Source organism: Uloborus diversus, chromosome 6 (genome assembly GCF_026930045.1).
Source record: "Uloborus diversus isolate 005 chromosome 6, Udiv.v.3.1, whole genome shotgun sequence".
In the NCBI taxonomy this organism is placed as follows: domain Eukaryota; kingdom Metazoa; phylum Arthropoda; class Arachnida; order Araneae; family Uloboridae; genus Uloborus; species Uloborus diversus.
In genome coordinates this window covers 30,091,969-30,105,650 of record NC_072736.1, presented here as the reverse complement: position 1 = coordinate 30,105,650, position 13,682 = coordinate 30,091,969, and the positions used below count along the sequence as shown (strand labels likewise).

Sequence of the window (13,682 nt, the reverse complement as noted above, 5' to 3'; positions counted from 1 at the left end):
ACTTAAATTTTATAAATCTAAATAAAAACGATAATAACTGTCGCATATGTTTCTGTAAGCAGAGAAATATAATATTATGCAATAAAAACTGATAAAATCTTAAAATTAAGATGTTACGAATATTTGGTTATTTATATGGTAGGTCGACAATGGTGTCGAGAGTGTATTGGATATGGCGAAGATTTGCCCCTTGCGACATGAAGGGAAAGTCATGAGAATCGTTTTACCGAAGAAATGCGAATGGAAGGAGAATGATTCTGACCATCGCCATTTTGCTACATCACAATTCGAAGTTAACTATATTAATGGAATACATTTTTCTTTTATCTTCATCGAACATAAGGTATGTTGTCATAGTAAAAGTATGAAAATCAAAGTGGAACATTTGTTGTTATTGTATATTTGTCAATATTCCAAAGAGTATGCTTAGCTAAGTTTAAATAGGCTTAAAGTTGATTCGCTAGTTTAGAACATCGCAAAATTTAACATAAGAAATAAATAGTGTTTGATTTTTATTGCGATTTCAACAGTTTAAAGCGGGGGGGAAAAATCTAGTTAGTTTATCTTTAACAGATCCACACGGTTTTTTGGTAGATCATGACAGGTCTCTTTAAATCTGATTTTTATTTATAGCATTGTGATAAATCTTTATTGTAATAAAAATCAATGGTGTAATTTATGTGTTTATTTATTCACAAATATTCGTAAAATATTAAATCGGGGAAGAAAAAACCAGAGATTATCCTCAATTTTCTGTCATCCTCACTACTACATGGACCACTAAACAAAATTAGTAGCTTTCGACTTTTGGTGTTATTTTTCAAATAATTTGAGAGCGTGCTGACATGTATATGTCAAATATATCATTTTTGTGTTCAGCTGGATCTGTCAGCTTTCTTAGTTGTTTGTGATCGGATCAATTTTGTTTTCTTGTTATCCCTTTAAACTGAGCCTTTTTTTTCAATGCAAAATATTTGTGTTGATTTTTCTTTTAGCTGTTTAAATATCATGTGCACTTTCATTGATTTGCTCATTTAGGTACTAGGAAAAGATTTAACTAACACCTGCACCGTAAATTCAATATTAATATTGCAACCATTATATCCTCGTATTTATCTATACAGTGGAGCATTGTTTATACGTTTCGCTTTTAGACATTTTTATCAATTAAGGTTTTTCGAATTGGTCCCTGCAAAGTCTAATAAACATTAACGTATTCCTATTATACATTGTTTCATTTATGCGCTCTTTTCATACAACAAGCAGTCCCTTCAAAAACGGTGCTTCACTGTATATTCATTTTGCATTGTGCATTGGTGTTAGTTTTATTACTGTTTCAATTGATCTCAAAACATAGAGATATTTTATATTGTGGTATTTTTAGTGTTGAGTTATAATATAATTTTTGTTCAATAGGACAGACAGCAGGGTTGCCAAATTTAAAATCTAAATGTGGGAGAGGATTCGAAATGGGGAGGGGATCAGACTTTCACAATCATAAGAAAAAAGTTAAAATATTTCTCACTGATATTTACGAAGAAAATTACAATTAGCAAATGAATAAACCACTTTTTTTACTGCACTATTAGCAGGGTTCGAAAATATCCTATATTTTGATCCGATATTTTCAACACAGACTGAAGTCTTCAAAATAGTAAAACCCATCCTCAAATCACTCTTTATTTTCTTACATCAGGGGTCTGTCCAGGATTTTTCACAGGGTCCGTTTTTTGTGAAAAATCAAATAATTTTGTGAAAAATCAAATAATTTTGTGAAGAATGAATTAATTTTGTGAAAAATCAAATAATTTCGCAAAAAAAAAATGTTAAAATGAAATTTTAGAAGAAATATTTCTGTACAGTATTTAAAATAATTGTAACAAAAAAATAAATTTCAGAATAGGGTTCAGCATTTAACTTTTTGACCCAAAACACTCTTAAGCACAGAATTTCAATTAAAACTTATAAATTCTGTGATTTTAACAAAAATAAAAAGATATTTTAATTGTTTACCTCTTAACAAAGTGTAATAAACATCAAAAATTTGAAAAATCGGATACCCATAGCGGATGCAAAGAGATCGCAATTCTCAAAGTGAAGGCATCAAAAGTATAAAAACGGCTTGTAAAAGAAATATTTTTGATAAAATTATTTTAAAATTTCATTTCAGAGTCCTATGATAAGCATTTCATTAATATCTGTGGACAAAGTTGATGCAAAAAAAATAAAATAAAATAAACCATCTATTCATCACTTTAATTTTTGACTCATAACAGAAAATGGAATTTTGCTTTAAAAACTTGAAATGAGAGTTCCAACAGAAATAAAGAGACTTTTCCTTCATTTGCATCCTAATTAAGGAAAGTTAGCTTAAAAAAGAAAAATATGATTCTCATCTCGGACGTTAAAAGATTGCATTTTTCAAAATGTAGACATCTAAAGAAAAAAAACGGTAATTAAAAAAGTTTATTTAAAGTTAATCATCCTTGTTAGCATCGAAAAATCAAAACCCATATAATTTTCTCCCAAAATAACAATTAAATATCGCACCACACCGTAAAAACGCAAATATTGACAAGCTGGTGAAATGATGAGAATATTTTCTAATCAAGTCATTATAAGGGTTCAACGCCAGACGCTAAGTGGTGATAATTTTGAAGTTGGTAATCCTATCTGAAGAGATCATATTTTTTCCCCCATCCTTACTATCCCTTTGCAGTTCTAAGTTCATTTCACAGATATGAGAAAAGTGCTTACCAATGCCTTTTCAGAAAAGTTTACAACACCGCTGCTAATTAGCTGTGATAAAACAAACAACCATTATATTTATTTGGCAGTAGCAATCATTTATCCCTTGCAGGAGCATCGCAAGAGTGCCGATTTCTTTTTTTTTTCAAAATAAGCCGATTTTGTATAAGCTGATCCCTCTAATTTGACTTCAAAAAAGGCTCCAAAAATTATCGGTTTATACACAGAAATATGCCTTATTTTGCTTTCAGATTTGTTCATTCAATAAACAATTTGTGAAAGATCCGATCTTGTTTATCAGAATTTTGTGAAGGGTCCGTTTTGTTTGATCGGGATTTTGTGAAAGGTCCATTTTGGTTGATCGGATTTTTGTGAAGGGTCCGTTAACGGACCCAAATATCCTCTGGCCAGACCCCTGTACATTATCATTACAATATGTAGACTTAAAATAAGGTTTCTCTCATTATTTATATCTAATTTTATTTCATTTTACATTTTTGTCAATTTTAACAAAGCAAGTTAATTTAGCATTAGCTGTTTTATTCATTTTTCTTCTGTTAGCTACTCTTACAGTTATATGATTCAGAAATAAAAAAATGCATTATTTGATGCACAGTTATAAAACATTTTCTTTTTTTTCTGAATAATAAAAATTGTTGCATTACTAATAATAAAAATTAATATAAAATAAGAAAGGAATATTATGTTACTTCCTGTATTAATGATGTATTAATACATCATAAAAATATAGTGTGTATTTTTTGGTTATTTTTAATAATAAATGAACAATGTTACTATTGATTAATATATAATTTTTATATTGAAAATACCGTAGGTAAGAAAAAAAAAGTATCAGATACATATCACCGAACCCTGACTATTAGTGACAAAATTTCAATCATGATACTCAATATTAAGAGTTGATTCCCCATTATTAACCCTTTCTTCCAGGAAGGTATGGTAGTCATTTTCAGATGGCTAATATTGAAAGAAAATATGTACTGCTTCACCAGCCAATCAGGAAATCAGAATGACTAAATTTTACTGTGTCACTGATAAATAATTCGACTCTTAAATTGCACAGAAATGGAATTAAACCTTATAGTTGTGGAAAACTGAAAGAAGTTAACAAAATTCAAAATCTTAATGAACAAAGATTGATCATTTTTCATTGTAATGCAATAATTATTTTCATAAAATGTTGTAAAATTAATAGACAAAGAGTTCTTTTTTAACTAACTGAACAGATCACTAAAATTACAGTTCGGAACAGGAAGACATTGTTCTTTAGACAATAATGGAATCATAATAATAACACAAATAATTAGATATACAATATATATGTTTTTCAGGCATGGCTAGCAGAGCTGAAGCTGAAGCCTCCATAAATAATGATCATGGCCTGCTTGCTAAGCCTTTGCATTTGCAACGTCTGGAACAAGCACTTCGTTTGGAACCCTTTCTTGACTATGCTCAAAGTGTTTTTAGTGAATCAACCAGGTGAATCTTTTATGCTCTATTTTTTTTTTTTTTTTACTTGTTACTAGTGTGTTTTTATGATTCAGTATTTTTTGACAAGGCCAGATCTTTGATTTTTCAAGCCGGAGCAAAATTTGAAACTGCCGCCTTTATTCATCTGTCTATCAATTTTTATATAGCGTTTAAAACAAAAATAGGGTTAACCCCTCAGAAGTTGCAAACCAAAGCGAAGGCACGTTCTTGCTCCCTTAGGTCATGCAGTTTTTTGACACCCTCTTTTTCTAATTTAAAATGTATGACAGAATCTTCACTTAGTTTAGGGGCATAATGATTTTCATAACGAAACAAATCACAAAATTCTGACTAATTTAAGTCACACATACTGAGTTTCAAAATAAAATGAAAAAGTACAGTCAGAGCTCGTTAACACGAACTTGAAGGGTGACTTTTGTGTTAACCGAATTTCGCATCAACCGATTTCAATGTTCACCGGATTTTGTGTAAGCAGGAAAGATTTTTTTTGTTTTTGTGTCTCAGGAAAAAAAAAGTAACCAAAGTACTGGATTATGAGACTGACGCGCTGCCAACTGCGCTACCGAGGCACACCAAAGTACCTTTGCACAACATGTACAGATGTACACCCAAGCATTAAAATATATAGTCTAACAAAGAAAGAAACGTGTAATTCAAAACAGACAATGGCTATTCAGACCATTTTTCTACGACAGTGCGTTTTCAAACATCTATTTTTTCCTTGAATCCAAGAATGGATTTTTGCAGCGTTGTTGAGGGGAGAGGGGAACACTTAATCGCTTTTAGACCTTAAACCTCTACGTGAGCAGAACAGGTTTTCAGAATAAGAATTTTTTTTTTTCATAGTGAAATTTTAAATCTTGGTTTGTTAGCTACTTGGTAAAGATTTCACTGTTCATCCGAGCGTTTTTATTACAAGCATAGTCTATAGCTAAAGTTCACACTTTCTTGAAGCAACGTGGTTTGCCCAATTTTCCTACACAAGCAGAGGAATTTTTTTGCTGCCATCCATGTCGCTTGCAATCAAGTGTATAACTTTTAAAGTAATTTCATATAAAAGTAAGGGGACTTTCTTTTTCCTTTGCCCGTTTTTCTTCAAGACCTTAAAATTTTCTTAGTCTTATTTTTTCCGTCTAAATTCTCTTTGTGTTAGGCGATTAATTTAAAACTAGTTTGTATATCTGGCGGGTAAGTGGCATTTATTGTCAAATGTCTTGTTGTCAAAATGTTTTCAAAAATTCATTTTTAAGGTGATTGCTATGCTGTGTTATTTCTACTTTTATCACTTTCAATGCTTCATTCACAGGTTCGTGCGCCCTTGAAAAACCTAGAAAAGTGCTTGAAAAAGAAGTTTAATATCAAGTGCTTGAAAACCTTGAAAAAGTTTCTTAGTGCTGTTCTGTCAAAAATCATCGGATTTTGCTTAATAGTTTAAAAAAAGTATTTCACTTATGCAATTTTCTGAACATATGTTCAGTATGCAACATCGCGAAAAATTGCTTCCGTGTTTGGGATTTCAATCCTTTTGCATCTTAAAAATATTTTGATGTTTTTTACAACTGAAAGATATTTTGACAGATGATACCTTAGATTAGTTTATTTTTTGTTTAACTTCATTAATTAACAAAGGAATTAATTTGGAAACCATGACAACATTGAACTTACTCGGATTTTGTGTAAAATTTCTTTTGTGTTTGACATTTCAATCTTTTTGCATCCTGCAAATATTTAAATATTTTGGCTAATCAAATATTATTTTTGCATATGCTACCTTATATTAGTATATTTTTTGTTTAACTTTAATAAAAAACAAATAAATTTATTTTATGGGAAACCTGCCAACATTGAACGAACTTCGACTTTGCGAAAAATTGCTTCTTGTGTTTGAAATTTCAGTCTTTTTTTCACTTTGCAAATATTTAAATATATTGACTAATGGGATGGTATTTTCATATATGCTACCTTAGATTAGCATATTTTATGTTTAATTTTAATCAAATATAAATTTATTTTATGGGTAACATAACAACTTTGAACTTAATTCATGAAAATTTGCTTCCTTTGTTTGAAATTTAAATCCTTTTGCATCTTGTCAATATTTTTATACTATAGGCAACTAGAAGTTATTTTGACACATGCTATATCAGATTAGCTTATTTTATTTTTTACTTTAATTAATAAAGAATTAAAGATAAATTACTTTGGTCTTGTTTAATTATATGGTTATTTTTAAGACAGTAATTCCATCAAAAAATGAACTAAGTAAATGTTGAAGCAAAAGTTAAATTTGAGAAATTAAGTTTTGATTTTCTTGTATTTACTAGATGTAGTTATGTTTCAATATGTTGTATTGCATGACTGTGTCATGCAATGAAGTTTTTGAATTAGCAAATTAAAAAAAAGATTATTGGTAGAAACAACTTTGCAGATTCACACTGCAACTTAACTGTTCCTCTAAGGGGACTATTAAAGTGACTATGTTTTAAATTTCAGGTTATTAAAGCAATATTGTTAAGTAAAATTTTGATGGCAACACTATAGTCTCTGTACGAGTTCACCAAGCATAAGTGGTCAAAACCGCTTTCATGTGTACAGCCAAAATATAACCCTAGCATGTGCCCTAGTAAAATTGTAGGCTATAGAAATTACATTATTACTTAATAAGTGCTGATAAAGCATGCATTAAAAAATGCATGTTGTTGAATGGTAATTGATTTTTCTGATTAAATTTTTATTTCCATAAAATTCTATAAAAAAAATTCAAATGTATTTTTTTCTTTACTGCATCTTCAATATGCATGTATCAATATCATATTATACTCAAGTGTGGGTATTTTTTCTGCACTGGAAAATAAATACTGAGGTATATACATGATTTTTTTCCCCTTTAAAAGGAGAGAAAAAATAAAACATGTAATATTTGCATTTAAAAAATCTTTGAAAAGAAAACTAAAACAAAAATCATTCATTACATGTGAGCAAACAGTTCAATTAATGAGGAGTGCATGGAAAACATTATGTAGAAAATAAAGCTTCTAAAAACTTAAAGAAGCCATTCTGCCATCTACTTGGTCTTCTCTGTTCTGTACTATATTTAAATTTTGAGTATCATATTGTTGACTGTTTAACAGTATAATAATGCTATGTAATTTAATAAACTTTTAGTGATCCTGAAAATGGTGAAGAAATAAATCTATCTGATGTTGATATAGATGAAGACATTTTTAAAGAAAAGTTTAACTATAGACAAGGTAAATTACAACAGTTTTTATCTTATTTATTTTTCTCTCGTGTTCAAACTACTTAGTATGAATTTATTTATTTCTGTTTTAGAACGAAGATGTGATCGATTGCGCCTTTATAACTTTAGTAAAGTGAAGAAAAGCAGATTATGGTTGAAAGTATGTTTAGCTTATTGTTCACTATCAAAGAAAAAAATTAGAATGTCAGAATTGTACTGTGGGTGAAATAAATCCTGTGATATTTTTATATTAAATACTAGCTGGGTTTGCCAATCAATTGATGAAGAAATATAAATAATACAGTGAAACTTTTCTGGAGCGACCACTCTCCTTTCCTAAAAAAGGGGTCGTTAATGGAGGTTGGTTGCTGTTAGAGGTCATTTTCGAACATGCAAATACATCACCAATAGCTGTTTTTTTTCTTCTTCCTTCGGTGTATTAATCAAGAACATTGTGATAAAAATGTATTTAAATAAAGAAACTTTTTTTTTTTTCATTTTTTATATCAAATATAATTTTACATTAATTTCCATTCTGATCCTCCTTTCTTGTGTAAGTTGACAACTTACATGTCTCTCAAACGTGAGATAACTCGCTTTTTCAGAATTTTGACTTAGATGTGTGGTGATGAAATGCAGAATTCAACTTCACGGAAACCAATTCTTGAGCTATTCAAACGTGCTAAAAAGATTTTGCCCACTGTAATGAACTAGGAATGCTCCCTCCCCCTCATCTTCTGTAAGCAACCAAGAAATTCCCAGAAGCAACCTTTTAAAGAAGTTCTATTCTTATCAACCGCCCTCAATAGCAGGCGCTCAATTGACTTGCCTCGAGGTGTATAATGTGCATGTGCCGCCTTAGCTTCACAAGGGTCCGAATAACAATGCCCTTCTTTTTGTGAAATTATTGAGGTTCCAAACAGAGAGGGCAAGAAAGGAACACGTTTGGACCCACAGGAGAACAGATTCTGATCCCTTATTCTGGTTTCCTTCCACCTTCGTTAACATGAGATAATTGAACTGTGTACAAACTAAATGTTTTATTGCTTTTCTTTTGTTGTTACTCTCTTTTTGAGTTTTCTGTAACAAAAATTCCTATATTTGTTAATGCTGAGGTTCACAATTTTCTGGTTGTGAGAGGTTTCAATGGTTTTCCCAGAGGTATTTTAACATTACCGTATTTTCGGGAATAAGCACCGAGGCACATACAAGAAAAAAGTTAAAAAATTGCCGGTGCAGCGGATACAGTCTTTTTTTATTTTCAAGTTAAAAAAAGTTGAAAATGCTGCTAATAGATGGCACCACATCGTTTCCTCTCATTTTGCGAAATCCTTCGACCTTGGGCGACAAGTAAAGCAAAGAAGGGGGAGGGAAGGTGAATTAGCAATTGCACGTGTTTCACTAAAGAGAGAAACGCTGATCCACGTGCGCGAGCAAGCCTTATCGCGTCAGAGCAAAGGAGTCGGGAAATCCTTCGACTTTGGGCGACAAGTAAAGCAAAGAGGTGGGAGGGAAGGTGTGTCAGTGATTGCATGTGTTTCACTGAGGGGAGAAACGCTGATTCACATGCGCAAGCAAACCTTATTGCATCCGAGCGGAGGGGTCAGTGAGAGGTGACAGCAAAATTCCAGTAAGGGAGGGGGTGGATGTCCAGTTTTTAAAGGGAATTTACCCCCCGCCCCCTCACAAAAGTGGGTTGCTCGAGGTAGTCGAGCAACCTAATTGAAAACTTCTCAAAGCTCTAATTCACTCACATCGTAGCGTTGCATCTTTTGCTGTCGTTTGTGCGTTCTTGACATACCTTTTTTTCCGGAATTTTTTCAGAGTTGTTTTTGAAATGATTCTAAGTGATTTAAAAATTATACTGCGGCCCTTAAATTTAAGGTAATAAAGGCAGAAGCAATTGGAAATCGTCTTGCTGCCAGAGAGTTGGCATTGACGAGAGATGCATTTGCTGTTGGAAACTGGATGAATTAAACATCGAAAGTGATGGCCAATCAAGGGATGCCGAAGGCAAAAAGTGCAAAATGGGGATTTTTAAAAATTTTTCATTAAAAAAATACTAATGAGAAATAAAAAATTTTTTTTTTTCATTTAATCCAGCTTTCTTTACTACTGATTGCTTTTAAGTTGTTCATTGTTAGGTGCCCCCTTATGGGGGGCACGGCGCATACATTAAATTTTTTCATTGAGAATATATTACGATGCAGGGCTTACACCAGGTGCGGCGCTTGTTCCCGAAAATACGGTTGTCATGTACGAGGAAAAATTGGTGCCGCAGAAAAGTGGTGGTTAATGGATGTGGTCACTCATAGAAGTTTCACTTACCAAAAAAATACTTTTAAAGGAAATAATTTGATAGTCCCATCATTTGAAGCTGCAAAATGTGTTCAAACTCGGGAAAAATTGAAATTTTTTAAATGTCTAGAATAAAACTATGCACTATGCATTTCGAAATTTTAAATACCTACTCATAATTGCTGTTTTTATTTAAATATTTTGTCTTATATTCAGTACTCCACATGAAAAAATTAACTTTGTTAATACCAGCTGTAAGATAACTTAATTTCCCTGTACACGAATGCACTATTTGCTACTTTTCTCATTGACCCTAAATGTATGCCCACCCCTCCTAGGAGCAAGGGCACCCCCTCCTCCCAGTTGCAAAAACCTTCTCCCATAAAAAGAAAAATACCCCTAAAAATTTCAATGCCGGAGTCTGCTCCATTACCCCCCCCCCCTCCTCTAGGTGGGTACCCTGAATATCAATTAGTAGAAATGTTTGAGTAAAAAGTTGAATATTTTTTCATTTAATGAATATGTATGTATGTACACACATTTATACAAATGCAGGTAACAAATTATGCATGTAGAAAAAAATGTTTAAAATTTCACAATTTGCAAAAAATAAAGGATATTTCTGTCAAAACATTTGGTTTCACAAATTACAAAAATCACTTTACTCAAAATTAGTGGCTGATTGATGATTTGACTAATTTAGATAAAGTTTGGTGTTCTAAACAAAAAAAAAAGCTGCTCTTTTTTTTTTTTTTTCCATTTTTTTAACACTAATAAGGTGACCTTAAGGTCTCGGAAATTCAGATTAGGATGAAATTCCGCAGATTAGTAGTACCCATTGAGAGTATCCATACAGTAAAGTAATAAAGCTCACTAGCTGGAACATTCCAAGATAACAGTCTCTAAAGTTTTAGACATAGCTTATATATACTAGTAGAGATTTCTCGCCAGCAGCAGTTCGGTGGCTATGTGGTCAGCGTACTGGATTCCCGTACAATCCATCCCAGGTTCGATACCTCTCGAACAATTTTTTTATATAAATTTATAAAGCGACCTTTACAGCCAATTGAAATTTGAATTGAAGATAATACTTTATTTTTTAAATACATAATGTACATGTTTTTAATTGAGAAAAAAGAGATAAATTCAATCAATTATAATTTGAATTACCACGGCAACAAAATTAAGGTAGGAATTGTTAATTTATGTATAAAATTTAACAATATAGTTTTATTTATCAGTTATTTATTTATATACAGTAGGCTCTGTTTCACGACTCTCTATTTAATGACTATTTTTATTTAAAGACCGCTTTTCATGGGCCCAGATGGGCCACTATAGTGTTAAAAGCATTCTATTTAAGGACCATTTCTACTTAAGGACGAATTTTTTGTGGTCCCTTGAAAGTCATTAAACAGAGAGCCAACTGTACAAACAGTAGAATGATAAATATCATAAAGGCATGGAAAATGGAAACTGTTTTGACATCTTGCACAATGTATAAAGATTGTGTACAGGAGCAACCTTTCTGCAAAAGATTGTAAGAAAACATACTTCATTAATATTCATGAAAATTTTTCTTTTGTCAGAAAGTTTGGAAGTATACTAGGCATACCGAATCGTTTTGTTAAAAATTGGAGATGACAGTTGATGATGGACCATTGATTGTATTTTTATGCAGTCTTCATGGGTATTTATTTTTCTATTGTTTTCAACGATACAATACGCACAATTTCGTATATTCTGTTTTAGATACTTTACATGTCTATGAAAATGGTTGAACAATCAAGGTACATTTTGGTGAAAAGAATTCTTCAAGAGGTATCTAACCTCGAAATGGATTGTGCTGAAATCCAGTACACTGACCACTTAGCCAGCGAGCTGTTGCTGGCGAAAAATCTCTACTGGTGTATAAGCTGTGCGTAAAACTCAAGGGGCTGTTTTTTTTGGAATGTTCTGGCTAGTGCGCTTTATTACTTTACTGTAAGCATGCTCTCAAGGGGTACTACTAATCTGCTGAATTTCATCCCGATCTGAATTTCTGAGACCATAAGGTCTCCTTGTAAAACTTTTTTGCAAGTGTATCTTTTAAAAAAAAACATGACATGGGATTGCTTTTATAGTTTCGTCAGATTTACTGGTTTGTAACAAATAAAGTAACTGTCAAAAGACTTTTTTGCATACATTTTATTTTTTAATTTCTGCTGTCTACCATGATGGTAAACCAAATTACGACTTTTTTTTTTATTGTCTTTTTTTTTCATGAAATCTCTTATAACATTTGAGTTAAAATCTTTTTTTTTCTTAATTAATTGTTTCACATCAAATTGTTCTTTTTTAAGTACAAAGTTAAGCAAGACAAGCCTTAAATTTTAAAATTTCAGTTCATAATATTTTGCTCAAATTTCAAGTTTTAAATTACTTACTTTTTTAAATTATCATTATGTATGTATTTTTTCTGCATTTCTTATATAACATTTTCACAACTGTATATCTTTAGGATATATTGTTGAGTGACTCATCTGACACTGATGACTCCAGTGGTTCAATTACTGAAGAGGATCTTCAGGACATGCTAAAATTTCACAAACTTCAAAAAACTGCTCAAGGTGAATTTCATAGGAATCCGGAAGTAAGTAATGCAAGAAAAAAAAAACGTTTTGCACAAAATCGAATTTTTCTGAAGAACATTTTCCAAAATTTAATTTGTTTTTATGATTTCTATAAGCAGAGTTTGTACGCTCCTTACAAACTCCTGCTTTTTAAGAAAAGAAAATAAGGGCCCTTAAAACTCCTGAATTTTGCTATTGTCTCCTTAAAAACTCCTTATTTTTTATTCTACATGGCCTTAAAGATTTTCTTCTATCTCCAATCCGATATGAGTGAATATGTTATACCGAATTTTACCAGAATTCCGCCTTTTTTTTGTCTGTTAATAAGAGAAATCGGATTTTTTTGTCAAAAATCCGTTATTTTCTTCCTCACATCCGAATTCCCCCCCCCCCCCCCTTACTCTAAATTTCTGATGATTATGTCGATAATTATTAATAATATGCACATGGGCTTAGCTAGGGCGGTGCAGGGTGGGGGGGGGGGGGGGTTCGCCCCTGGCGGCACTTTTCTAGGGGCAACAAATTGACCCTTTTGATGTGGAAAAAATGAACAGAATTTCTGAATAAGGAAATTGTGGTTTACTCTGTTACTGCAAGGAAAAAAGAAAATATCTTTGTAATGTAAGACTTTTTGGATCACTACCAGCTTAAAATTACTTTGATACAAAACTAGAGTCTTTCTTGGTAGCATATAAGTACAATTCACTGTCTTTTTCTGAGGGGGTGACATTGTCATGGGAATGAGATCAATGTTTTTTTAGACTGTAGAGCTTAAGTCTAAGAGGAAGAAAACAATGAAGATTTTCAATTTTTGCTTTAGTAAAACTCAATTTTAAGAGAGTGTTTTGAAAACCTTCTTGATAAACAGAAATTTCTTTTTTTTTTTTTTTTTTTTACTTAGGAAAATGGTTTCATGAGTAGGAAACGGAGGGAAAGGTGTAAAATGGTACATGAAACAATTTCTTGGTTATCACAGTGGTTGCTTTATATATTTCAGATTTTACTTTGATTTCTCATTCATTCAGCGTTCTCTACTTCAATAGAAATAAAGGATCTCTGTTTTCTCGCTTTTGAGAGTAGAACTCCCTGTCAGTAGAATCCGACAACTTTGGGTCTATTCCTTATGGAAGATTAATTTTTCAACTTTTGGTTTGATCCCTCATCTTGGCTAAACATAGTCTAAAATTGCATTTAAGTGCATTCAGTTTCAAATAATTCCAACTGGGAACCTCTCCCATCCCCACTCTGTAGTGTAGCATCGTGAAAGATTA

The 13,682-nt window shown here is 31.8% G+C and overlaps 1 protein-coding gene across 1 annotated transcript in view; it reads left to right on the top strand.

Annotated features, from left to right (window-relative positions):
• The first annotated feature begins 73 nt into the window (after positions 1-73).
• LOC129225119 (chromatin-remodeling ATPase INO80-like) overlaps positions 74-13,682 on the top strand; it is a 78,692-nt gene continuing 65,083 nt past the window's right edge. Inside the window, exons 1-5 of the mRNA XM_054859680.1 lie at positions 74-343; positions 4,101-4,248; positions 7,426-7,511; positions 7,594-7,661; positions 12,300-12,431. Of these exons, the coding sequence (XP_054715655.1) occupies positions 4,103-4,248; positions 7,426-7,511; positions 7,594-7,661; positions 12,300-12,431 (432 nt within the window). The 5' untranslated portion in view covers positions 74-343; positions 4,101-4,102. The remainder of the gene's footprint in view (positions 344-4,100; positions 4,249-7,425; positions 7,512-7,593; positions 7,662-12,299; positions 12,432-13,682) is intronic.